This window comes from Penicillium arizonense, assembly GCF_001773325.1.
Source record: "Penicillium arizonense strain CBS 141311 chromosome Unknown PENARI_contig048, whole genome shotgun sequence".
In the NCBI taxonomy this organism is placed as follows: domain Eukaryota; kingdom Fungi; phylum Ascomycota; class Eurotiomycetes; order Eurotiales; family Aspergillaceae; genus Penicillium; species Penicillium arizonense.
Window position 1 is genome coordinate 25,074 of NW_019173325.1, and position 26,148 is coordinate 51,221.

Sequence of the window (26,148 nt, forward strand, 5' to 3'; positions counted from 1 at the left end):
GATTCTCCCACCCTAATGCCAAGACTCATTAGTCTATAACTGGACTAGCCTCGGAATATTAATATTCCTGTTTCAACTCATTCCCGTAATTTACTGTGATAAAAATACGTACCTGTGTCTCGTACTGTATTAGCGAATTCCAAGGGAACTAGAATTTTCCATAGAAATGCAAACAAGTCAAACTGCAGAGCTTGAAAGTACCTCGAGAATCTGGCGAGGCGTCATTTTCCTTTGACACACTATGTCCAAGTGCCAGTCTAGACGCTTACTCGGTACCAGACATTGTAAAGAGCGACTTGCATTATCTTGCTCACCTACAGACTACTCATGAACCTGCTTATCAAATTACTCAGCCTGTCAGCCACAGCTCTCTTTACTTCACGCTCCCTGACACTCCCTCGGTAGAAGCTAACACAACCATGTTACTAGACTCCTCAGTGGCATCTTGTGCCTTTGGGGATGACTTCGGTCGCTGTTTAAAAGAAGGTGGCGGATGGTAATTAGTGGGCTGGATGGAGGCAGCAAAGGTCTATTGACTTTTCTTTTATCTGGGTGTTGAGCACTTATCCCTCTCGACTCTAGCATTTCAGATGTCATGAGAGTATCCCATCCCCTACAGTACGTCTGTAGTACGTTTATAGTGCGTCCCGAAATTGACGTCAGTACCTATGCTCTTTGACTGCTCCTCCAACCCTGATGCCAATATACACTATACTATATTTGGCAAAGCCCCGGATTGTTACCGATCCTTAAGTTACTATTATGTTGCTTTCTGTTTGGTGATACATAGCCAAATGTCTCGTTACTGTACTGAGCTAACAGACGTGGGGTGGGCATTGGAAAATCATATATAATGTAGTTAAAAGGATGTAGAATTTATATCTCAAATTCAATACATCAAGAATGAAACAAAGAAGACAAAAAGGCATCCCTTTGAGTGCTTGTGATTTCCCGGAGGAAAAAAAGAGGGGGGGAGGGGGAGGGGGAGGGAATAACAGATGTAAATGACAAAGTGTACTTGTCTAGAAATGACAAGCGCGGTAGTCGAGGTGACTTCAAGAATAACTCAAGCCACGATCGGACGATCGTCATCACAGAGCTTAAAGAAGAATGACTGCTAAAAGATGGATGCCCAACACGAGATCTAGATCAATTCCTTAACAAAGGAGGGGTGGAGGTGGTTGGGGGGGACCATTACAAAAGAACCAAATGGGCGCCGAACAATGTCGGTAAAACAATCATCAGGCCAAAGGTAGCGGGGATGCTCAATTGCAGGGGCTTGAGGCCAGCAGCAGCACCTTCAGAGCTGGTTGCGGAGGCAGCGCTACCGCCCCTGGTGGCAGCGGCGACCTCGCCAGAGCCCTGCGTTGCAGTGCCGGATGACTTTGTGCCAGCGTTCTGAGAGCCCTTGCCGCTGAAGCCTACACCCTTTCCAGCACCCTGAGTAAAGTATTTCTTCGCAGGTAATGGCATGGCAGGGAGAGCGTCATCGGGGACATTCCAGTTGGGCTTCTGCATCTTGGGGCAGCCGGATGCACCTCCAGTGGAATTGTACCCGCCGTCGCCCTTGGGGTTGTCAGTCTTATCAAAGGCAGACTTGAGAGCATCGTAGTCCTTCAGATGTGTAACATCATCACCGTCGATCTTGACCAGGCCCCACTTGTTGCCTTCCTCAGAGTACTCGTAGACGATACCGCCGGAGTAGACGGCGGTCATATCGGTAGAGTAGAGGGCGCTGACCTCCTCGAATTTACGGGTATTGGTGTTGCAGCCGTACTCGGAGATGAAAAGAGGAATGCCGTAGCCGGTGAAGTTTTTGACCTTCTGATCCCAGCCTGAAGTAGTGAAAGAGGAAGGGTCACACCAGGAGTAGTCGTTGAAGGCGAAAAAGTCGGATCGCTCATCATCAGTGCCGCAGTTCATGTACTCAGCCATCTCCAGACGGTTGGTATCGACATCGGTGGCAGAATAGCCAACGGGGACGTGACGGAGGTTGCGAGAACGGAGGTAAGTCCGTAGGTCACGGGTGACGGCCTTTACGTACGGAGCAGCCTCGGAGGTGGGACCGTCGTTGATGACCTCGTTACCCGAGAAAAAGGCCAAGGTGTTGTCGTACTTAGCAAACATTTCCACGGTGGCGAAGATGTACTGAAGGTAGACGTCGTTGTAGGAGACTTCGGGATCGGCACGGTTGATTGAGTACTTAGGGGTGTTGACGTCAAGGACTAGGTAGATTCCAGCCTCAGCTAGGGCTTTCATGCACTCGTCGTGATCTCTAGAGTTATCGACGTGGTAGACACGAATGGTGTTCAACCCCAGTTCCTTGAAAGTCTTGATATCCCGCTTGCAGCTGTCGGCGTCAGCGATAGAATCATGAAGCTTGGAGGAACCACCAGGCTGATAGTCGACACCACGGATGTAAAAGCGCTCATCGCCCTTGAAGAAGGCATTGCCCTTGACAGTGATGGGAACAATACTGCTGTCGCGGTCCTTGATGTTTGTAGCAGCACTGAAGACGGTGGAAGCACCCAGAAGGATGGCCATGGCCACGGAGGCTACGGAAACCTTCATAATGCCGTTGTTTGTGGAGTAAAATGACGAAATCAATGAAAAGAGTGACGGAAAACTGATGATATGAACGAGAGTCGGCAGATGCGCTGAATGGGCTATTGAAAGAATGAATGAAGGAAAAAATAGGGTGGAAGGGATGAAGGGTTATATGGAGAGCCAGGATCGGTCCAATTGGAGACGTCTGTGCTACAGCAATGGACGATTGGGGACGCCCACTGGGCTGTGCTATGCCAAGTACATTGGTCCCGTAAAGTGGATTGCTTTTCCATGAAAAGGAATGATCACTATGCTTCTCTTGGCCATTCTTCGTGATTTTGAATGTGTGTGCCTTTGGGCGATCTATTCGGCCCCCATTATAGATCGCTTTGAGTAGTGACACGTACAGTCTGCACATCATAAGTAGATCCAAGTAGATTGCTGACTTCACATCAGCAACAAAACCCTAGAGTGGAAGTATTAGCTTGCTAATGATGTACCCCTATCTAGACATGAATGTGTCGGGCGAACGCGCCTGAGGGTCTTCTAGGTTTACAGGGATCCCGCAGGAGAAAGGCCACTTGAATGGTTCGATCCTGGAATTGTACGCTTCATTGGCTGTTTTACCATGTTTCTTAACCGCAAACCCCCACTTATCCCACTTATGGACACTAACGGGAGCATAAAAGGGTCTTCTATACTTAGCCGGCCCTCGCTAATAAATGTTTCTATCTTTAGTCGGCTTAAGAAATCTCGCACAAAAATAAAAATATGCTTAACACAATTTTGCTTCTTTTAAACAAGAAACATTCCAAATGACTGACGTGCGGACTGCCATGAAGAGTAAGTATTCTGCACATCTTCTATTCGACAATTTCCAACAAACTTCGGTCACGAGATTTACCCGAGCTTGTACCAATCCCACGACCAATGACATCTTGGTATCAACCCCGCCGAGGTTGGCGGCTGTTGAGAAGGCATATTCTGGCCAATATCTGATCTGAAGCACCTGCGAATGTATAAGCCTCTTCAGAGAATTCTCAATGATTGGAAAAATATGTTTCTAGTGTATCCTCGTTCAATATCAGGCAAGCTGTGGATACTGTGTTAGCAACGTTTAGATTACTTTGTACATGAAACCTGTCACGCTCGAGTGGTGTTCGGACTTTGCCGTAGTATTGCTTGATGAAATGGTCTGAAATTCCATATAATGATATGCAGATCCTCCTAAGATACATGCGAATGAAGACTGATCGGGGATCAGAGAAAATAGGACTGGATCCGTCGCAGGGAGCATGGGCACAATCAAGTCCTCTTTGCAAGGCTCTCCAGATGTTCTGTTTCCCCTTTGTTCACTTCAGCCGCCTTATGCAACTCCGTCGCAGCTATCATGGCAGCATCATCGCCGTCGAAAATGACCGCAATCTCCTCGAGAGAGTACCCCCGGGTCTCGGGATAAGTGAGGTAGATAGTCCCCAGGATTACCACCAGCAGACAAATATACAAGATGTAATATTTCCATGCAATAGAGCCCAGCGCGATCGGGTTGATGAACTGATTGAAGAGCAATGCCAGGTACGTGCTGACGGAAGTCAATGCCACGCCTTTGGTGCGCAGTGCGTACGGCCAGATTTCCGCGGGGTACGCCATGACCAAGGGGGTGAAGGCGATATCGTAGCCACCGTAGTAGAGAAAGAGGAAGGGGATCACTGCAGTTCCCACACTACTCATATGGTTGTTGGCAAAGCTCCCCGAAAGACCTGTGATGATGATATAGCTGACAAGCATAATGCAGGTGGACAGCAGAAAGAGTGTCCGGCGTCCAGCGGAGTCGACTAGCATAGAGCCCACCACCGCCATGATAAGGTTCCATACCTGCAGGAACCCATTGATGAGTGTTTGTTTCGTGACCGAAGTGATACCAATTGTTTTGAGAATCAGAGTGAGATAGTATGAGACGACACCGCTGGTGAACGGAAAGTATTAGCGGGACGGACCTTTAAACAGCGAGGGAGGTGCTTAGGTTCAATTTGTCACTTACATTCCATTCCATTGAGCAAAAGTGCCTAGGGTGATACTGATGAAGAGTCGGTGCCGATTACCCTTGGTCCGGAGCATATCGAGCCAGGTAGTGGAATTGCTGCTTTCTCGCTCCATGATGATTGATCTGGTGATTTCATCCATTTGAAAGGCAACGAGTGGCGCGGCCTCATCCCCACCTGCATGATATTTGGTGAGAAACCATCGGGCCTCTTCATGCCGATCCTTACTAATCAGCCAGCGAGGGGACTCGGGGCACAGGGCCACCACTGGCAGTGCCACCAAGGGAAATACAATCTGACATAAGGAGGGGATTTTCCACGCCCACATGGAATCTATGTTCCGGCAGCCAAACACCAACCACGCGGACAGCGTGGAGCCCATGTAGTACTGGCAATGGTACATCGCGGTGAGTTTGGAGCGGTGGGTTGGATAGGCGATTTCGGCGAGTAGAATGATGGCGCCTCCAAACCAGGCGCCCGCGTATCCGATGAAGAAACGGGATGCAATGAACATCGCTGGATTATGCGCGCCCACTTGAATGCCGACGCCGAGAAAGAGAAATAAATATCCCACGAATATACATGGCTTGCGTCCAAACTTGTTGGCCGCCCAGGCTTGGATGGGTAACCCCAGCATGGACCCCAAGGACTGGATAGCGCTGATAAAGCCCAGCCAGGCGCCCGAGGGACTGCCCATAAAGCTGTCCCACGGGGACAAAGATTGCAAGCCAGTCATCAGCGAGCTATCGTAGCCCACCGTACTGGAAAATAGCAGCAGACTGACGATGAAGCCATTCAACTTGATCAGATGCGGTATTTGCCACCATTGTTTTTGATCTTGCGGGAGGACCTGGCGGTTGTGTCAGTTCAAGGTTCCACGTGTAGAGGGATTGGAGGGCACCCACCGAGAGGAGGTCGGCTCCCACAACATTCTGCAGGGAAGTTTTGGTCATCGTGAGCGATCTGGGTCGACACTGTGGTCGGCGCTTCTTTCAACACAGATGAAATTGGTTGAACAACCATCAACCCCTCGGTACCAACGAGGTTTTGTATTTGATAGACAGCCGGGCCAAGAGACCGGGGTGGCGACTAGCTGCATGGATAAACTCCAGGTTCTCTGACTTGAAGCGAGCTGGCCTGTGGGGTAATCCCGCAAAGTTCAATCATCCATGGCTGGAGAGGGGAGGTCCGCACGGGGAGTGTCGGGGATACAGAAAACACTAGTTAACCACTACTTCCTAACTCATACACGCGCATTGAGTCTGATCTGTGACTTCAATTCCCCACATTATTATTTTTTTTTTCTTGGAGAACTTTGATCTTGGAGGCGTCAACAGAACTCCTGAGAATAGCCTGCCATCTGCACATGATTCGTTGCGTGGAGATTCCAGACAGTTCCTTGCTGGTATAAAAATCGATCCTACTTCGCTACGGCAAATGATTTACCGAGGTTCCAGAAATTCTAACAATAGCTTATTATTTCGTTTATACACATAGCAAGTCACGTAGAACACTTAAAGGCAAAATAGTAAAGTGAAAACAATATTCTTAAGCCTCCTGGGCAACACCTCGCGCCCGGATGCTGTCCATCAGCGCCAACACCCGGTGCGTCTCATCCCACGGCATGGTCGTATTTTCTACCCGTCCAGCAGAAATATCGTGCGCCACAGCGTCGACTTCGTAGAAAAATCCTTTGCCCACCCTGAGGGGCGCATCGTAAACCTGGCGATCTGCAGCGGCCTTGCTGGGAATGACCGTAAACCGGCGCGGCACAGAGGTGGCGACCCCCTCGATGAGAATGGTGCCCTGCGATCTCTCGATCCGGGCAAACACCTGGTCTGACTTGGTCTTCATGGTCGATGTTAAAATGCCCTGGCGACCGTTCTGCGGGTAACGCAGCACAATCGAGGTCGCAACATCAATGCCCTGTCTGATACTCTGCGCCGAAAAGACCTGGGGAGTCAACGCCGTGCCGGCAATACCCTTCTCCAGTCCTAACAATCCCCAGGTTAGGGAATAAACCCCGATGTCGAGCAGAGTCCCCGCGCCCAAGGCCGGATCTTTCAGACGTGAGGTAGCAGGCAAGCTGTCCAGGTCCATTACCAAACCAAAGTCACAGAAGACCCGATGCACATCCCTGATCACCTTTTCCGGATGGATTAATTGTAGGAGTTGCACTGTCAGTGGCATAAAACGGGTCCACATCCCTGTATGAAAGAACCTCGCATAGGACATGTTTTCCTTGGCTTATTGCCTTCAGGCATGCGTCTTTGTGGAAGGCGTGTTGGATCCTGATGTAGACGATATCAACTTCCGAGTCTGCGTAGACCGCATCATAGCTGCCATAAATCGATGGAGTAGCGTCGCCCCCATACTTTTGGACAAACGCCCTACCCTGCTCCTCTGACGATGATCCGATCGCTTGGATGATATGCGTTGCGGTGGCCTCTGCCCGTGGAACAACCATGTCGGCCACAAACCAGGACGATATGAGGCCGGTCCCTATACCAAGTTAGAAACCTACTTGGAGTTTTAGAAAGCCGGGAATGTACCTATGATACCCCATCGGAGGCTAGGTCGTTGCATTTCACACGGCATGGCGAAACAGGAAACAATTCAATGAGGTGAGAGAAGATAATTGAAAAAAATGAAAAAGGGCAATAGAATGCAGTTTTTGTGCGTAACGAGATGGGGGAGATCGGAATGCATTTGGAGGTCGAGGGGATCCTATTTGTATGATGGGCAGATGTGGGGGGTTGGGGGACGTTATCAAGGCTGAGTTACATAAATCAACATTTAGTTTTAAAACTAGGCCATAGAGGAAATACCAGCTGAGGGGCCGTTTGGTCAGATGTCATAAGCCTTACATTCCTATCATATTACCAGGGATGCTCACTGGCGTAATTTCCAAAGTCAAGCCGCCGGATCGAAATCCGTCAAGGTGGATGCCATTTCTAGTATGAGCATTACGTGGATGAATCAGAACTGGCAATCTTTTTGCTATATTTGGTATCGTATTACTCATTTTCCATTAGTACTTGCTGATCGCACAAGCATTCTAAAAGTTTCGAGGTCTTTCTTTGCATCCTCGGCCGTTGTTTTGATCGCTTTGCCATCAGCCATCATCGCATACAATTCCTTCATCTCTGTCGTGTATGGATCCTCATATGTCCTGCGGATCACGCTCTCTTTAAACCCACTGTCAATGTTCTCCTGCACATGCATTGTGATGGGCAATCCCTTGATATAAGGCGAGTCGTACTGGACGCGAACGGTCTTGGTCGCGCTATAGACTTCAATGTGCGCGTCGAAGCGCGGCACAGAGTCCAGGCCAGGCTCGTAGGTCACGGAGAAGGTGGGATATTCGAAGATCGCACTTTCTCTCTGTCAGCAACTGACTGATTATCCATTGTCAGATACGGATTCATGCCTACCTCCAAAACGGTGGTTTTAAATACGCGCCGACTACGCCCACCGGCATGCCCAGGGCCTCTCGCATCAATCTCAGATCGTGTGATCCGAGGCCTCCCAAAGCCCTCCAGATGCGAGGAAGGACGTCAGAGCTACTCACGCCCGCCTCCTTCTGCATCCCCTGGGAGACAATCTCCGCTGCGCGCATTCCGATCCTCTGTATATTCGGCAGCGGAGTCGGTGGCCTTTTGGGGGAATGTTCCAGATTGCTCTACGAATGTGGCATTGGGTCCGATGATGTCTAGTATTGCATAATTGCTTAGCTTGTTGACAGTGGCCGCCAAGGAAGAAAGGGTGTTTTACCTACCTCTCACGCGGGCGTAGAGGATCTTGTCCATTCCGCCGATCTCGCGAATTGCGTCTTCAAACGCCGGGGCAAATCGTCTCATGTATCCCACCATGACCCGACCCTCAGACACCTTTTCAGCCTCAATATTTGCATTGGTATCGCGATCATTGAGTGCCATGGGCTTCTAAATGAAGACGTGCTTATTGTGCTTCAGGGCGAGGGTTCCATGCAGGGCGTGGTATTCATCACTGTTGACGACGAAGACAACGTCGACCCGTGGGGATGCGCACAGTTCTTCGGGATCGGTTGTGGTCTCGGGAGCTTCGAGGCCTATAACTTTGGCCTTGCAGTGGGTGAGCGAGGAGCGGGAGATATCACAGAGATAGGTGATTTGGAAGAGGTCGGAGAGGAAATTCAAGGTGGGAATGTGCACCACCTGCGCAATCTCGCCACAGCCGATCAGACCGACATGGACTTTGCGTACCACTGGTGTAGATAGTTTCATTGTTTTTGGTATGTAATTTGGTAGGGATGGAGGACAGCGGAGGGAGAAGACGGGCAGGCAGGTGAGGAAGATGTCGAGGGGAAAGAAGAAAAGCAAGATACTATTCATTTGTTTATTTATTTATATATTTCATTCTTTGATTTGATTTGATTTGATTTGATTTGATTTGATTTGAACTAAATAGATTACATCGTTGGCAATCTATTTACTACCTAACTTATGTAGATAAGTTTAACGTAGTACATAGGTTATTCCATGTAATAGCCCGGATTGGGTTAGATCCACTTGACCGGGAGACCTTCGCGTGCCCCGACACTCCCCGTCCAACTTGCCTCCTGCATCTTACATCGGACCAAACCCAACCACCAGGTACGAAGGTGCGGCAGATAAGAGTGCCCGGTCATTCCAATACGCCCACATGGCGGAATCAGCCGGACGCAGGAAACGACCAGTGCCGCCCAGCACCCAGGCCATGTCCTATCCCAGGAAACGCGCCGTGACGGCCTGCCAACTCTGCCGACGCCAAAAAACCAAATGTGACAATGTTCGCCCCACGTGCGGCTTCTGCGCGAACATCGGCGCGTCATGCGTCTACCAAGCCCCGGAAACGGATTATTCCTCGTGAGTGACTCCACTCCGCCGCCTGGGCCCCACGGGAAGCTCATCAATCTAGATTCGACCCCGCCGCATTGGCCTTGCTCGAAAAGATGGACTACATGATCTCGCTGTTTGGGAAGGGTAAACCGGCTCCGCTAGAAAATTCCAGCGTACCGGTCAGAAGTCACCGCAGTCAGAGTAGCGCCGTCTGGCCGCGGACGGCCAACGCAGAGTCACGAGAAATCCCGTCACGGTATAATATCCCTGGTCAAATCCTGGAATGGCCGATTTCGAAGAGATCCAATTAGACCGAACGGGGGACACCTTATTTGCGGGACAGGCAAAAGCCTCGCAACAGAGGAATCCGGGATCGCAAGGGATTGTCGAGGAACATATTTCTTCCTATGTGGACCGATTTCTAACCAATGTGCACACCAAAAACCCAGTCGTGGATCACACCCTGCTGAGCCAGCATGTCCGCGATATCGCCGAAAATGGCCTGGGCTGGGACGGGCCCACTAGCGTCATCGTAAGTAGATGCATCAAAACCGATCTTACCTTGGCAGATATATATTATATCGCCGCCCGAAAGCGCATCGGCCTACTGGACACGACCTCATTACTGTGTATTCAGACCACCTTCCTGTCAGGGGTCTATGAAATGTATACCCTGCGTCCGTTGGCGGCCTGGCACTCTTTCCATACCGCCTGTAGCAGCATGCAGCTGTATTTCAAAACAAAAGATCCAGGATTAGAAAGCAGTGAAACAGAAAACCTGGAACAGCGGTTGCAGTGGTCATGCTCTTAGTCAGAAATGGGTGCCCAGGGAGGTCTGAATAGCTTCATTTTTAATTATATGGCGTTGTGGTGCTAAATTTTGCAATTTAATGGTAGCATGTTTGGTGGGGTGGCCAGCTCGGGGGGTTGGCCAGCTCGGTAGGGAAATAGGTTATACAGGTACGTACCGAGACTTCAAATATTTCAGGACGGGAATAACGTTTCACTTCGCATGGCGAGCAAATGATCTATGATTCTTTATACTATCTTGCCTGTACGTCGCTAATATGCAAACGCCACACCAAATGACACCCAGCATAAAACATTGGTATAATACATCCCCACTATTCAAACAACGACGAACCACCATACGTCAGAAATATATCATTATCTGACATACCCAGCATATCTGTATAATTGGCTCCTCCAGTCAACATATAAGAGTTGAAGAACGGGTCATTCGCACCCCATGGTAGCGAAAACGGACAGCCAACTGGCAAGGGCGGAGGGCTATCCACGCGACGCTCTGGACAGATTCTTTGCAGCGCAACCCGATCCTTGCCAAAAATTTCTTGAGAAAGACCGAGGAATTTCTGGAAAAGATTGCGCAGTTGCACAAGGGGATAACTGACTCCGTTTTGCGTGAGGCAGTCGGCGATGGCTTTCATTAGGTTGAAATCGCCGATGTCGGATGTTGCGACTACGTTGCAGAATAGGACTAGGTATGCTGTCGCTGGGTAGAGGAGGATTGTCCTGGGAAACAGATGAGATGGGTACTCCTGTAGTTAAGGTTCGTGGGAGTACATATAGGACTTACCAGTTCAAAAAGCTGACTGCGGCTTGTTTCTCTGCTGTGTAGCACATCGATACGAGAGCTGATAGTTCCTGGCGGGCAGATTGGAGATAGCTTTCCGTTGAACGGGGTGGTAGACCTTGGTCTACTTGAAGAAGGTAGAGGATTGCGGTCATTATTGATTGGTAGGCGAATTTGAGGGCTGACATTTCGGTTTCGCAGTCGAGTCCTCTCCAATTCGGGGAAGATGAAGCCATCTATATGGGAGTTTAGTATGTCAGGTTTAATTATGGGACTGGGCTGTTAGGGTTACCCGGTTCATTCGTCCCTGTATGGATTGCATCGTCCGCAGCATGCTCTCTCCCGTCAAAAGGGGGTCCATAGATTGATGGGCAGCTAATGAATGATTTGGATACGACACGACTGTATCCTGCACCCTAGCAAGGTCCACGTAGATCAAGAAGTATTCAGACATTAGGGGGTAATGAGAATATAGATCGTAGAAATCGGATGGCAGCTGGACGTCGAGGAGACACCGGGAGCTTCGAACTTTAAAAGCATAATTCCTATCTAGGGTGTAGCACCATAGGAAACAGAAGAGTTCTTCCTCTGTTGCTTCTCCCTTCATAGCGGTGGTGTGTAGATCTAAGTCGATGCATGTTTTACAAGCGGCTTTAGTAAGATCACCGCTCGTATTCACGTCCCCAGACTCTTGATTAAGAAAAACCTAGATTTAGGTTAGCGTTGAATTGGTATTGGATGAGATAAAGTACAAGCATACACCACAGAGAATTGCCTGAAGAAGGCCAAGCGACGGTGGCGTTAATAGAGAGATCTGCTTTAGTGCAGCTTGGGCTGTTGCTCGATACTCCCTAGCGTTCCTCCTTAGCTCAAGGGCAAGGTCGGCATCGGTTTCAAGGTTGATTGTTGTGGTGAGAAATTTATATGCAGCAGCATTCACACAGACGGTGTATATCATGGTATCAAGATGCGACGATTCGTTGCGAAGAAGTGAGAGTCCCATCTGCTTTAGCTTTGACGTTGATAGATGACGGAAGCAATCGGCGACAAATAGTCCAAATCTGTCGGAATGGATATCTTGTGGATGCTTGATCAGTTAACCGCTCATAGAATAGTAAAGTGTTCAATCTAATATACCTTTCAACATCCAACTAAGGAACTCGACAGAGGGATATTTCGATGAACTCTCGGCATTGGCACTACCATGACTGCCTTGGACAAGGTCTCTCGAGTTGCCAGACAATAGGCCTATGACATTTAAGGCTGATTCGAGAACCCTGCGTCTATCCAAAGTGAGATTTTGGAGATGTCTCAGTTGACGCTTTATAGTTATTTGAGCATCATGAATTGGGTCATATGTGATCCCAGTCACAGGCCACTGGATTTCCTCTGTATCAGCGCAGGAAACTGAGCCAGCGACCGGAGGAATCTCGATCGAACTACCAGTTTCCGATGCAGTGAGTTCTGCTTCAAATACTTCATCGGGTATTGCCTGGAGTCGAGAGACAGGGGTTTTGCTTCTGTGACGGCGAGTTATCGTATGTCGGCGCTTCACAGTTCGACCACGGCTACACGACACTTCTGCATCCTGACAGTTTCCACATGGGTCCTGTCTATCGCACCGGACCTGCAAATATAATCAACATGGTTCAATATGTACTTCAAGTTGATTTGCTTTTTCTTACCTTGCGAGAATGGCACAGATCACACTGCAGATGATATTAATACCGGAGTGTTTGATTGTTGTATGGGAAACATACCACTGGTAGAGTGTGTCCTCTCGTTTCAAGTGAAACACCAGTTGGCATATTGAGACACAACCTTGAATCCAACTGAGCGAACACCGATCTATAGAAATGGAGGCTGAGATGGGAAAGAATAGAGAAGGTGGGACCGGCCCCTAAAAATAAAATTTCATGACCCTGAAAATTTCGTGTCTGCCAAGAATCCGACCAATAGGCAGTGCAAGTCACCTTAAGACGGGTTCTTTCTCAAGCTTCTTGGCATCCAATTATCTCCATAAGTTAAAGTAATCTGAGGCAGTGCCCCAGAGTTAGCTTCGGTAACTTCAGGCGTTTTAGAGACGTCATATCGGCCAATGTTTTACACAGCACTCCATAAGTATTTATGTTACAGCGTCACTGAGTTGAAACAATGAAAGCTGAAAATAGTTCTAGATTCACTGATTTAGGTTGCAAGATTCTATAAGTGATACTTTTCTTGGGTGTTTAACCCGGTACCTCCTTTCTTACGCTCTACTCCGTACCTATTCTCAACCTCAATGGAGAAATGACAGATGCCTTTTCCTTAAAGTTGCCCCATGGGAGTCCGATAAATATCTGGCGTTGCTCTCTTCTCCGCAAATGACAGTCTCCATTTGAAACCCCCAAGAAAGATGTTCACACACATTTATACCGAGCAGCAACACAGTGGAGAGATTCTGCCTCGCGTTTTGAAAGAAGCTAAGAGCGATCTGCGACCAGTCAACCCCCAACTACAAGAATGGAGTCAATTTTAGCTGTTGCTCCTCAGCCCCATCACCACGCTAGTATGCAAATTATGTTTGCGCTCTTCATTAGCACGGGACAAGGAAGAGCCATATGAGCCCCTGATTGACCAAGCCTGTGGCACAGATGCAACCCTCAGTTCACCTCACGGATTTCAATGAATGTATCAATTTACAGCTTTGAGCATGAGGTATTCTCCCAGAGAAAAGCCCTATGTGAACATGCAACCTTTAAATATATGATTTGGCAGAGTTCAAATCTTGTTCCAGATGATCAGCTACAAGGAGTACTCGGCCCCTGCGGAACCCGCGGGGCCACTTCCATTGTGCTAAGCGGGTCGACCCACCTGAGCACCTGCAGACACCGGCGAGTCCGATGCCAATGTCACACAGTATTTGTTCCATGCTTGAGGCTTGGGTGCCGAATGGGTAACTCTTACTGCATACCCAGATCACGACTGAGTTTCTTGAATCTAGTACAGTACACTGATATACTTGCACAATCGAAATACAATGGCTGATTAGCACATTCCTGGTTTTTCTGTTTTTCCAAGGTGTTGCGGCTATTAGTCATACTACATGTCTTCTCATTGGTCAACGCTCCTCTGTATTTGTCAAGTATCAGAGTCGCAAATAACCTCCCGTTTTCCGGATTTTCTCGTCCCTGCCCTTCCATTTCATTGTGGCCACAGCGTGCGCAGCGCGCGTTACCAGTTATCCCGACCCCTCGCTGAAGTTGGATCCCAGGTCACGTAATGTATATAGATCTATGAGTGGCTGCCTGTTAGGCAGACACTCCGCTAGGCAGCAAGGAGATGAGCTGCTGCAACTACAAATAGCTGGATCTCTCAATATAGATCAATTATCACACTTGTACCTTAATCCAGGGTTTCAACTGCCGAAGCGATATACAGGCTACCGCAATTATATATATCCGTGTATGTACGTACGTATACTGTATTTGCACAATTTATCTGACTTTCAATCATGTGTGTTGAGGAATCTGGGTGCGATAAAAAGGGTTGGATTCAGGCGAATAGGCTATTCACACCTTAGCGTCGCCCCCATACAAGTGTCATATTTTCACTGCGACCAAGCGATATTAGTAATATAAATCCGCAGCTCTACAATTGCAAGACTAGATACTGACAGATTATCGTTCGGTCATATCGACAATGAAGTCAAGTGTTTAGAGTTGACAAAGGCACCAAATTTGGGTTGTGACGTGCAGCTAATCCACGATAGACACCCCAGGCACACTTGGAAAAAAAAAACCATCGGTTTTGGACATTTCATATAACCATCCGCAAGCCTTTTTTATGTTGTGCACCGTTGCCGCGTTTTGGATTTCCCCGAGGTCGATTTGACCCGCAAGGCCGACCAGGAGGATGGCGGAACATTGCATAAGGTAGTGCACTATGGACCGCCATGGGCAATACCCATATAGCCAGCGAATATCCACTTTATCGGGGAAAAAGGTTCAGGACACTTCCTGCTACCTGCATGCACAGAGTGGCCATAATCTGACAGTGCTTGCTACATGAGCCCTCAAACGGTACCATGATCACACGACGCAAACACGGCTCTAGGATGATGAGCTTGATGGAGTAGAATTGGAATGCCAAGGGTAGCTTTCTCGCTGAAAGCTTATCCAGTTTCAGTCGCAGAACAAGTCACCAATCTGTTATTTCTCCTCGACCCTCCAAATTGAATGGTAGCATGGGGAGATGGTGCCCTATTTACATTGCCTTCCGCCCGCTTGCAATGACCACTTTCCTCTGATGCACGACGACCCCGGACTCAGTCTCTTTCACGGCTTTTGCGAACAGCTCCACAAACGCATCCTTTGTCATGAGCGCCTGTGGGACATGCTCACGCGATGGGAATAGTCCCGTAAGATCCTCCCATACCATTAGGTAGTCTTCCGTCCACGCTTTGAGATCTGGTGTCCGTTTGTCCACCTGCCGGACCTCAACATCTTCGAACCCATGCCGGGAGAGATGTGTGTCCAAAGAGTCGAGAAAAGTAAAGTCGAAACCACTCGCCTTACCACCTGCGTCCATGATGTGAATAATGGTGTCGCATGCGTCTTTGGAAACGGCAGGACTTGGCGATGTGGCAACGGAGGCGTCGGCCCGTGTTTCTTCCCACTGCAGCCAACCACCCGGCTTTAGCAGCGCCAGCGCAGAATTCAGCAAAGGGGCCGGGTCGCCATTTCTGATGATGCTCACGAAAGCGCGGACATGCACTACGTCAAAAGCGCCCTGTAAATCTGTCGGTAGTGGTTGTTGGAGAACGTCGAGGGTGCTCAATATCATAGACCCGGGCAGAAACGCGTTCGCTGGAAAATTGACAGGATTGACGTCAAAACCCTGAAGCTGAAGGCTCACCTCTGGTTTGGTCGAGGAGAGGGTCCGATCGAGATCAGACAGCCAGACACCATTTCCACAGCCGAGGTCAGCAACCTTGAGTTTAGTAATAGCAGACAGAACGGAGTCCTCGATACGTTTTTCAAGCAGTAAGCCGTCAAGAGTGCTCTGGAACAGCAAGTGCTGCAGATGCAGTCGCGCTGATGTACGAAAATTGCGAGCTGGTGCGATCCAGTAAGTCGAAGGATCGTACTTCATGTCGTCGGTACTTGCTGTTGGAGCCATTGGAACTATCAGGGTCGGGCTGGGTGAGTGTAAGACGAGAAGTGAGAATCAGGATTGCCTGTTCGTGTCTGGCGCCCGGCTCGCAAATAACCTTGGGCGCCAGGGCGGGGCACGCCACCTAAGACAGCGTAAAACAAATGATTTTTACGCAGCGAAGGGAGCCGCTTATTAATGACCGGCAGACACCCTGATTCATATGCCCACATCCCACATCCCACATAAAGCCCCAGATGCCATCAGATGCCATCTTGCGACTCGTGTACCATGGCTGTCTACACGTCCCACAACTGGGTTCTTCGATCGTTGAGACTCACTTCGTGGCCGAGAGACTAGACGTAGAGCAGCTACCAGCCCTATAATAATGCGGCTTTCTTGCCATCATCCAGGCTGTAATCGCTCCTACATAAGGAAGGAACACCTTTTACGTCATCAGAGAGATCACGCCAATCTCCGGCCCTTTGCCTGCCAAGCTTGCCCAGCAACATTCAACCACAGGTCTGTCCATGTTTGCACCCCCTGCTTGCCTTAAAACCATCCAACCATTTTGACTCAGGGACCTTCTCAACCGCCACAAGACGCTCAATCATAGTGGGCCACCCTGCCAAACCAGCAAGTTTCAATCCGAAAATCCTGCTGCGTCAAGCAAAGCCGACAACGACCAATGGAGCGTGGAAGAAAAGGCTGCCTCTGAAGGTATACCAATCCCCCGCCAAAGAAGTGGTATATGGCGTGTAGACCTATCACAAGGCCCAGCCGCGCGGCTGCTCCAAACCCCGAACCGAGCACAGCTCCAGGAGCTTTACTTCAGCGACTTTCACCCACATTGGCCTATTTTGCACCAAGACACGTTCGAGAACTCGCCGCAACCGCCTGCATCTCCTAACCGTCCTGACTGCGGGTTTATGGACGATGAAAGCCTCCGAGGCAAGAGCCCAGGCAGAGTTTTATCATGACGCTTTGCTTAGAGACCTCGACAGAAAACTTGTAGGGTATCCCTTACCCCATAGATCGTCACAGCCTCAGTCTATAGCCACACGTGTTTACTGACTAGATCTCAACCTTCAGTTTACCGCCCTCGAAAACCCTAACCCACCACAAGCGCCGCGGCTCGAGTTCCTTGCTGAGCTCCAGTCGCTGATGATTCCGATAATTCTTACAGTATATAGGGGAGGGGACAACTTCCCGTTACCTACTGCCAACAACAAGCGTCTCTTTCAACTTTTTGAACGGTCTGGTGTATACGATCAGCAGAAAATTGACGCCGGAACACCGCATCCGAAGCCTCTAGACTGTCACTTGGACAGGTGTGTCAAAGGAAAGTGACACCTCGCCGGATTCTCGAGGCACTATCTAGCTCTGGTATTTGCCTTGTTTGCATTGCAATGCTATGGGAGTTCTAGTTTCCTTGGATCGCGAATACAGGTACCAGACAGAGCATTGTATTTGAATTGGGTAAACCAATGTATTGGTACCGATGCGGGACCATTAATATTCCAGAGCTAATCCTAATACAGACTAGCTGATCTTGGCACTGGGGCTAGAGAATTAATTTGAGAGTATAGGTAGTCGCACCAGTTTCGGGACGTACTGTACAGTATGAGAAGTGGACTGCGCACCGGGCGGAACTGCTACAATGTACCAACACCCACCGAGGAAACATGTCCTTCTTCCTGGGAGGGAAATCGCCGTCTGATGATCAGAAGTGGACGCCAAACTTAGAAGCGGTACGGGCCTCAATACGATTCGCCATCGCGACGGGCCGACTCGAGGCCACTTAACCATGCCGACGAACAAAAATCACCCCTTTTTCCGATCTAACTCACCAACCACCTCGTGCTACAGATGGTAGACGCGCTTCAACTGCCGAAGATAGGATGTTGAACACTTGGAGAAGCGCCTTCAAGCCAGCCTACTAACAAAATTACTAACCCCCGAGGATCCGCTGCGACACTGCTTGCTGGAAATGACATATATGGCAAGGTTTTATGCATGGGCTCTAAGGAGATACAGTACTGTATATATTATGACATGTATAGTAGATTAGCGATAGTTGCCCTTTCGGCTTAGCCGCCGGGCGTTAATAAATTGTGTGTGTGTGTGTGTGTGTACAGTATGAGCAGAGGTGTCTTCGACGAACTACATTAGGCCTGCCGCCTCTTACAATAGAGTCTTGAGAAACAATTCAAGAGAACGATATGGTGAAACTAATTTCGATCCGCCCTGTACTACGGTACGGATATTCTTCAATTGGGAAACAGCCCTCAGTTTCCTCACACAACGTTGACGTTGACTATCTTGCTATGTAGTGCGACAAAGTCCTCCACAGCTCATTGCAACGCCCCAAAACAGTGATCGCTGGCAACTTTGGTATAGCTTCATTGGCCGAGTCACAGGGGTCATAGTCGGGTGGAGATCTGTGGACCGAAGGCTGAGGACGTTGGGTCTGTACAAGTTAGACCCCCATACATTCAAGACGGCAAAAAATAAGCAAACTCTTACTATCTCCTGTTTAGTTGGTACGGCGACATCGGGGTGAGAATAGTAGGTATAGATGCGGCCGTTTGGCATTTCCATAACCACCCAGCTTTTGATTGAATACAAGCGCCAGAAATCATTGTGACGGCGTAGCAAGTTTTTGAGGCGCTTGCGCAGCTGCTCCTTTTTTACGCGACCCTCAACCGGTGCCATTTAGAAACTCGATGTTGTCGAACTGCAGCAACAAAGAGTTAGAACGTAAAAGATGAGATGGTGGTTAGTGGAAGGAAGCGGCCCAGGCCTGTTACTTATCTAAATCTGGATTTATATAGATAGAATCATTGCTCCAGACATGTCGGTCTCTCAGTGACAGATTGCTTTCAGAGCCCTCTAAAAATGCCCCGGTCGGTTAGGAATCGGTCAAGTCCGTTCGTTCATATGTAAACGTGCAGTGCTACAAGCGTACCCACCAATCCGAATATCTCGTACTGAAATGATTTGGAATTTAGATTCCTCAACATTTTGCTTCATCTGTCATCAAGCTCTGCGGGAAAGTCTGCATTCAGTCTTGTTGGAACATCAACAAAATTCGCAAACGTAATCTTTAAGTCCTATCAACCGCTTGGTCTTCGGGAGATATAGAGCCGCCTCGGGAGACGCGTTCTGGAAGGTTACTGAGATAAATAAGTCGTTTACTTCCCATTCACCTCATACGCAAATTGTCCTGCATATTCGTCGTTGTCAGTCTTCAAGGCTTTTTCATAATTTGTATCCCAAATTTGTCAATGAGTATGTACCATACGATACATCCTTCCCGACGAGTGGTGGCACGGACTAGGAAAGAACGGTTCATTCACGGTAAGCCCCCAATAACATGACTCGCCACATGAGTATACCGACAGTATTCAAAGGGTTGCCAAAGGATGTTTCCACGTTTCAGGAGCGCTTCCCTAAAAAGGTGCCTTTTCGCGCTCAGCACCTTGTCTTACAGGCAGTACAAAAACTGTTGGAGCAAGTTGGATTCCGCTTTATCCAACGTTGGCTACCCCAGGCGTGTCGGTCAGCCCAGTGGGTTTGTGCAGAGTCAATGGAGCTGCACAAGCTCTTCCCGTTTTTAAATCAACATAAAAAAGACATTTCTTCAAAGGGCTTCCACCAGACATTGGCTAAGCTTCGCAGCCTAAGACACACAGTGAATAATATACGCCATGCGGCAGTTCACAGAATTGTCCAAGACAGCGAATCCTTGCTTACAATGCTTCAGGCTGCTGTTGCTTTCGCGCGCTGCATCGGCGAGAAGGAGTGTACACAGCAGCTTGAATCCCTTTGCAGTTCTTTGGATAATTTAGTGCTTCAAATGGATGAGCGCTTACATCATCTTCACCAGAGGATAACATTTCAGATTTATATATGTCAGTCCCGTCCACGAGAGCTGATGCAAAGGCGTGCTTTTCTTCCAGAGGCAGCCAGAAGGTTGACAGAACGTAACGAACATATATTTAATTCACAGGTACAGGACCTTTTGAGGAAGAACCTATTGTTGTCTTGATATGAGGCAAGCAACCAAGCCTCTGCTTTACAGCTCTCCCGAGTGAGATCTTGTTCCAAGCCAGAGCCAGGTCTAACGTATCACGTGATACAACACGTGAGCGACGCGGCAGTAAACAATGCTCCCCGCAAGTGTGCAACTGCCATTCGCAACGCTTGAAATCCAAAATGTCCACGGAGATTGACGAACTACGGCGCCTCCTGGCAAAGGAAAAGGAGAAGACATCCAAAATCAACCTTCCCGCTTTCCTTGACGGTCTCCATAACCACCTCTTCCTTGGTCTCGCAGTTCAGCAGGACAAGACACAATCAACGCGTGGAGATCCTGCAAATGCGACCAACAAACTGCGCCCCAGAAAACTCAAAGCCTGGGACTCTTTCGCGAAAGAACAAGAGGACATTTGGCGATTGTTGATGGATTCTTCGCTTGTCGAAGCCAAGCTGTTCACTTCCCTTCATACCTTGGAAGAAATAGGCGAGAGCATCCGGCAGCAGCTTGTTGGCTCGGAACTTGACCTTAGCACTTTCTTCGCCAAACCGTGGAGGACCACGTTTCGAAAATCATCGAACAACTCTACAGTGATCCAAGACTGCGACAAACTTTTGGGTTGAGAGGGTCGATACGCTTTGAGAACCACTCCAATACACTGAGCCCTGAGTGGGAACTTGAGGAGCGAATGCAGAATATCGATTTACGCGGTCCGCCGCGACGACTTTCACCGCGTTTAGCTGCCCGAGAACACAGCGAACCAAGCACCCCCGCGGTGCGTCGCCCGACGACACCACCTCCGGCGCGAAGCAGCAGACCTCGTGCCGATCAATTTTGCGTATACAACATCCCCAGCCAATCATCCGAATCGATCCATCGCGTTGCAGCTTATATCAAAGAGTACAAATCTCCGCATAAGGTCACACTGGGCCACATCTATGAAGGGCTGGAGGATATGGACATCGATGAAGTGGTTGAGCAACAAGATGACGAGACCCTAAAAATTCGGTTCCGTCGCGCGATTGCTGGGCTTCTCGTGCAGCCACATGACTACATGATTCGTGCTGGTACGGAAATGGGAGTGCTAAGCACCGGCGAAGCTGATATTTATCTGCGAATCGGAGAAGATCCCGGGACGCTTCTCTACCACCTCTCTGTTCCAAAGGGAGATGTTGGGGACTTCACTGGCTGGAACCCCCAATCAAACGGCCCAAATCGTCTGCATTTGACCGCCGTGGGGCAAGCCCTTGCTTTCACTCTCCAGGCGCTCAAGTTGCAGCCTCGGAATCAAGCTTGGAGACAAAAAGCAATTGACTCATTGCCAAGATGGGAAGTGGTAGTCGCAGATGTTCTGGGCAGTATCCCAGATGAGGAGGTACCGTCTTCCGAATATCGCCCTCCAAGGACGGACGGGTTACTTCGAATGTCTCCGATACAACTGCGTCGCAGGCGAAACAAGCCCAGTCCTGGTGATTGCCAACCAATACACGCACAAGGAGATGCAGACGAGGACCAATCTGACCCCGATACGCCGAGCCGGGACCCACGAGTTTATCGCAATGTCGGACGGAGACAGCCAACGTCGATCCATCCAGCATTCACACCAGCCACGCAAAGGTCGTCCTCGAGGCAAAGTGAAAATTATCGGTATTACTGCACGCTAAAGTGTCTATTTGGAATGTTAAATGGGGGGGAGCTAGATCAGTCTTGCCCCAATGTCCTTGATCATGGAAAAACGTGCCATGTTATAAATGGAGTCACTTTCCTCAAAGGGTTGCGACATCAATTGTTTGAGACAGTTAATGCAGATTGCGAAGTGCTGGGTATGCACGGCTCTCGTGGTGCTCTTTTGAAAGTTACGTTATCATCGCACGGATATACTGTCCCTGCAAAATGCACCGTACCAGAGTTTGCGGAACGGTTTCGGCGTGAAGCTGCTGTATACGACAGGCTCCGTCCAATCCAGGGCATATACATACCTCTTTACAGCGATTTTCGAAAACAGTTTACCCCTTATGACACTTGCACTTCGTTTCTCGGCTCGTACCCGAGACCACGCTAACCCCATATAGGCTACTTCAAAACCAACCCCTGCTTAGCTGTATCGGAGTATATAACGTATTGAGATTCTGCGTCGAATTACACGTTGTTAATTACCGTATACGTCCATGGAATGTTCTAGGAAGGAAGGCCGTTGCTAGGACAACGGCCACCAGTCGATCTGGCCAGATCATGTCCACTCCCTTTCTTCCTTCTCCATAGCTATTATCGTCATACACGACGAATACTCCGTAGAGCACTAACGTTGGTAGGCTAAGTTGGTTCTCGTTTATGCTCCCTATGGCCCTCGTCCCCTATCGCCACTTTCAATCGTCATTGGGCTTCTTGCGATAGCCGGCACCGCCCGTCCACTCATGCTGACAGACCTCCAGAGCTTCGATCGGGTGTAGATATGAACGGCAGTCCCTACCACGATGATTATATCTCACAGCTCCAAGAATCCGAACCATGGGAACAGGATTCACAATATTCTCCCCCTACCCCGGGATACTTCCGAAGCCCATATGCTACATCTCCCAACTGCAGTCCTTCACCGTTCGCCCCATTCGACAATGACCCCAACCCGGCAAGCCAACTTCGACCTAGTACTTTACCTCTGCTACAAGAATCCGAATGGGAGTCAGACAAGGCCTACGACGAAGAATCACCAACCTGCATCCACTATTTCATAGAATGGCGAGTCACCCTCAACAACAAGACCGTCGTGAAAGACACGGAAGAAGATATTGTATTGGCGCCGGGCGCCTACTGGAAGTTGTTCTTGGAGGAGAAGCTACACACCGTCATCCAAGAGAAAGTGTCTCGCAACAGAAGGGTCAGGATCGATGACACTGCAATCGTCGTGTCAAACAGCGACCGTACCCAGCGTGATCTGAACAAGCGCTTCAACAAAACGGAAATAGTTTGGGCCCCTATTGAGAAACAATTAAGGATGTGGTCGAACCATTTCTGCCGTGGAAAAAGACTCACGCTGAGAGTCTGTTTCAATTATGTCGAGGACTGCAGTTCCCCACCCGCCGGGCGAAAGGGTGAAAAAAGGGGGAAATCCTCTGTCACAAGGAGGATGCTTGACGACCGAGATGCCCAGCTGGATGCTGAGGAAAATGCATACGGACAGCAATCGATTTGGCGGCGCGTTTATGATTTGATGAAATGTGATTCAGCCGCATGCCACTTGGGCCCTTATTGCTGGCTAGATCCAAACGGAAAGAAGCATTATCGACTCCGCACGCAAACACTCAGGCGTCTGGTAACCTACGCCGAAAAAGGTGGTATCCTAGAGACGCACAGAGACGTTCCAGATGAAATTCGAGATGAGCTCTACATGGAAGAGCAGCAGAGGGAGGAAAAAGATAAGCGCAAAGGCGGTAATATTCTTGGCAGTCAAATGTCGCATTCGCCGATCAACATCAATGTTCATCCCCCTGGAGTGGCCACAACGGCTTCAGCTGTTGAGGCAGCTAGGCCAAAATTTGCGAGTCCGCTGAAGATTCCTGGTCTCAAGGACGTGGCCGTCAAAGAATATGGTGAGTGGCTTGCATCGAATGTATCTGATGATACTCTCAAAGCTGCATTCCGACAAGCGTGCGATATAACCCTGTCAGATGGCTTTGAGCTTGAGCACATCTACAAGGATCAGAACCCGGAATTTTTCGTCAGCAAAGGGATCAAACCCGGGGTTGCTCGGAGTTTCGTAGAAAATATTCGTGATTGGGTTGAGAATGTGAAAAAGGCATTGCCTGTTCTCGACTTGGTGTAGACGAGCGTGTGGGCGTTGGGTGCGGTTATTTGACGGTTATTTTTCCTCGCTCAGCTTGTATACAACTTTCTTTCCGAGACAATTCTTTTAGTGAATTTCGTTCCAAAGTCAAATTAGCGGTCGGATACTGTAACGTGAAGCGTGGTAAAGGCTCTCGCACACTGGTATTGTGACGTCCCGTAGGCTCGGGAATCAGCCTGTTTTCTGGCTCAACGAGTCTGTCTGTCAAAAGCCCCCTTTTCTTTTCCTTTCATATGCCTCAGTCCCGTTCTCGAAGTTCTGGAAAAAATCATTTGTTCGGAGAGACTCGTGATCGTGCGAACTCGACGCGAAAAGGAGGAAGGCTAGTGGTCGTTGTTTAACCGTCCTGGTGCTGAAAGGAGGACAGACGTTCGTGGTTGCAAACAATGAGCTAAACAGTTTGTGAACTTTGGAAAAGCTGCAAGTACACGACGCCCTATGTCAATGTTCCTTGCTAGTATCTGGTTGTGAAATCATTGCACCAGGGGCTGGGTGTAGCAGCGCGAACTTCTTGGCGCTTAGTAAGTAACATCAGCCGACAGCAATATTATGTGGATTTGCGTGAATTAATTTCCAATATTAAAACGGGATAACGAATGCAACCATACAGGGATGACTGCATATGACGGACGTGAAAGGGCCTACAATGATGATGGAATCGCCCTAGCACATCACTTATTTGATGTTCGTCATTACGGTGATGCTTTTCAACAGTCAGCAACAAATTGCGGAGCAAGGAAGATATTGAACGGTTATTTGTATTCAATCGAAAAACGGGTTGCAGTATTGAGGATGTAGTACTGTAGTGATTCATCAGCAATATTTTCCGTTTCACTGATTGAATATTACAATCTCCAGTTTTTTGTGCTGTATGGGCCCATTATTGGGGTTGTTTTCAACCATCGACGGTTGATGCCAAAGGCTGAATAACTCAATCAGCAATAACTCCCCACCGTGCATCTACGCCTCTCCTCCGATATGGTCTGTTTTACGCCCGAATGGGAGGAACCTGTTTTAGTTGCCTTGGTTGTGACGGAATATTTTGAAAAAGTCTTGGGCTGTAATTACTGTATCACAACTGTAAAATTACACTCCATCATTCTTTATCCCACTTTAAGCGCCCAGGCATTCTTTGGCCATGTGTTTAAGAATACAAAATACTTACTGTTCGTATAACAAGATTGAGATCCAGATGAACGAAATTTGCCACGTCATTCATCGGATCTCAGCCCCATCGAGACCTTCTTTGTCGAGCTGAACGGTTAAGTTATATCAAGAAATCAAGAAACCTTGGGCACCATATCAAGAAGATCCTGATCGAGGGTTTTATATCTTTATTCGGAACTATTATACAGAAAACGACAGCGTAATTTTAATGTGTTTAAACCCCATACATTCACTAATCAGGCACAATTGCTGTAAGACCCGCTATAAGTTATGAGTTTATAGGTTTGTTATGATTAGCAAAACCTGCCCCGTGATTTTCAAAGGTCTGAAGGACAACTGTAACAGCCCCATTCGTGGGAATCTATCTTTATCCCATTTCCCATATAGGAAGTCCCACAGGAAATGCTAATGTCTAATCAGGACAAAGGGAGCCGTCGGTCATTCTAGAATCGTTGTCTAGCCTTTCCAGCCACTCATTTTGCGTTGCGCTCCCTCCGCGGTCTGCACCATGAAAAAGGACTACATAATTTGCCCTGGTACTGTATTGCGCCGCTGGTTACTTGTGCGACTTTTGCGTCAGCATCCCGCAAAGCTGACCGGGTGAGTCCGTGGGTTATGTTCGAGGACAGGATATTGCGAAGCCGTGCCGCAGCCGTCATTACCACGCGTCTTTGGCCGTGCTCAGCTGGGTGGAAGATACTAATGCAGAATGATATACTGCTCACAGCCAAGGCCCTTGCCACGCGTCCAATCGATACGTGTCAACAAACGCTAGCTGTAGGGGTGTGGTCTTGGAAACTTGGACCACTGGAGAGAGTAAAATCGCTCACCAACATGGAATTGTCGTTTATCCACATAGGGCGATCATGTCTAGAATAAGTCCGGTTAGCATCTGTATTGCTTACTTGCCAATGCTGCTTCAGCTG

The 26,148-nt window shown here is 48.8% G+C and overlaps 9 protein-coding genes across 9 annotated transcripts; 2 read left to right on the forward strand and 7 right to left on the reverse strand.

Annotated features, from left to right (window-relative positions):
* Positions 1–1,194: 1,194 nt before the first annotated feature.
* PENARI_c048G11263 (uncharacterized protein) lies at positions 1,195–2,571 on the reverse strand (the record flags this gene model as incomplete). Its single annotated transcript, XM_022637341.1, has 1 exon — positions 1,195–2,571. The coding sequence occupies one exon, from the start codon at positions 2,569–2,571 to the stop codon at positions 1,195–1,197; it is 1,377 nt and encodes a 458-aa protein (XP_022482802.1).
* Positions 2,572–3,852: 1,281 nt separating this feature from the next.
* PENARI_c048G05878 (uncharacterized protein) lies at positions 3,853–5,542 on the reverse strand (the record flags this gene model as incomplete). Its single annotated transcript, XM_022637334.1, has 3 exons — positions 3,853–4,513; positions 4,589–5,439; positions 5,495–5,542. The coding sequence occupies 3 exons, from the start codon at positions 5,540–5,542 to the stop codon at positions 3,853–3,855; spliced, it is 1,560 nt and encodes a 519-aa protein (XP_022482807.1).
* A 595-nt stretch (positions 5,543–6,137) lies between these two features.
* PENARI_c048G09479 (Gfo/Idh/MocA family protein) lies at positions 6,138–7,187 on the reverse strand (the record flags this gene model as incomplete). The annotated part of the gene is made up of 3 exons (XM_022637338.1): positions 6,138–6,734; positions 6,811–7,091; positions 7,142–7,187. The coding sequence occupies 3 exons, from the start codon at positions 7,185–7,187 to the stop codon at positions 6,138–6,140; spliced, it is 924 nt and encodes a 307-aa protein (XP_022482816.1).
* A 423-nt stretch (positions 7,188–7,610) lies between these two features.
* Positions 7,611–8,854, reverse strand: PENARI_c048G04172 (Gfo/Idh/MocA family protein; the record flags this gene model as incomplete). The annotated part of the gene is made up of 4 exons (XM_022637330.1): positions 7,611–7,969; positions 8,161–8,301; positions 8,368–8,533; positions 8,609–8,854. The coding sequence occupies 4 exons, from the start codon at positions 8,852–8,854 to the stop codon at positions 7,611–7,613; spliced, it is 912 nt and encodes a 303-aa protein (XP_022482808.1).
* A 418-nt stretch (positions 8,855–9,272) lies between these two features.
* Positions 9,273–9,759, forward strand: PENARI_c048G03842 (Zn(II)2Cys6 transcription factor domain-containing protein; the record flags this gene model as incomplete). Its single annotated transcript, XM_022637329.1, has 2 exons — positions 9,273–9,475; positions 9,528–9,759. 2 exons carry the CDS (start codon positions 9,273–9,275, stop codon positions 9,757–9,759), a joined length of 435 nt encoding a protein of 144 aa, XP_022482820.1.
* A 110-nt stretch (positions 9,760–9,869) lies between these two features.
* PENARI_c048G02554 (fungal specific transcription factor domain-containing protein) lies at positions 9,870–12,000 on the reverse strand (the record flags this gene model as incomplete). The annotated part of the gene is made up of 5 exons (XM_022637327.1): positions 9,870–10,009; positions 10,629–10,981; positions 11,046–11,278; positions 11,335–11,748; positions 11,803–12,000. The coding sequence occupies 5 exons, from the start codon at positions 11,998–12,000 to the stop codon at positions 9,870–9,872; spliced, it is 1,338 nt and encodes a 445-aa protein (XP_022482804.1).
* A 3,287-nt stretch (positions 12,001–15,287) lies between these two features.
* On the reverse strand, positions 15,288–16,202 carry PENARI_c048G06945 (uncharacterized protein; the record flags this gene model as incomplete). The annotated part of the gene is made up of 1 exon (XM_022637335.1): positions 15,288–16,202. One exon carries the CDS (start codon positions 16,200–16,202, stop codon positions 15,288–15,290), a length of 915 nt encoding a protein of 304 aa, XP_022482810.1.
* A 2,290-nt stretch (positions 16,203–18,492) lies between these two features.
* On the reverse strand, positions 18,493–18,890 carry PENARI_c048G01500 (uncharacterized protein; the record flags this gene model as incomplete). The annotated part of the gene is made up of 3 exons (XM_022637326.1): positions 18,493–18,500; positions 18,594–18,645; positions 18,702–18,890. The coding sequence occupies 3 exons, from the start codon at positions 18,888–18,890 to the stop codon at positions 18,493–18,495; spliced, it is 249 nt and encodes an 82-aa protein (XP_022482819.1).
* A 1,503-nt stretch (positions 18,891–20,393) lies between these two features.
* On the forward strand, positions 20,394–24,034 carry PENARI_c048G00295 (uncharacterized protein; the record flags this gene model as incomplete). The annotated part of the gene is made up of 3 exons (XM_022637323.1): positions 20,394–20,764; positions 20,815–21,683; positions 22,647–24,034. 3 exons carry the CDS (start codon positions 20,394–20,396, stop codon positions 24,032–24,034), a joined length of 2,628 nt encoding a protein of 875 aa, XP_022482812.1.
* Positions 24,035–26,148: the final 2,114 nt, after the last annotated feature.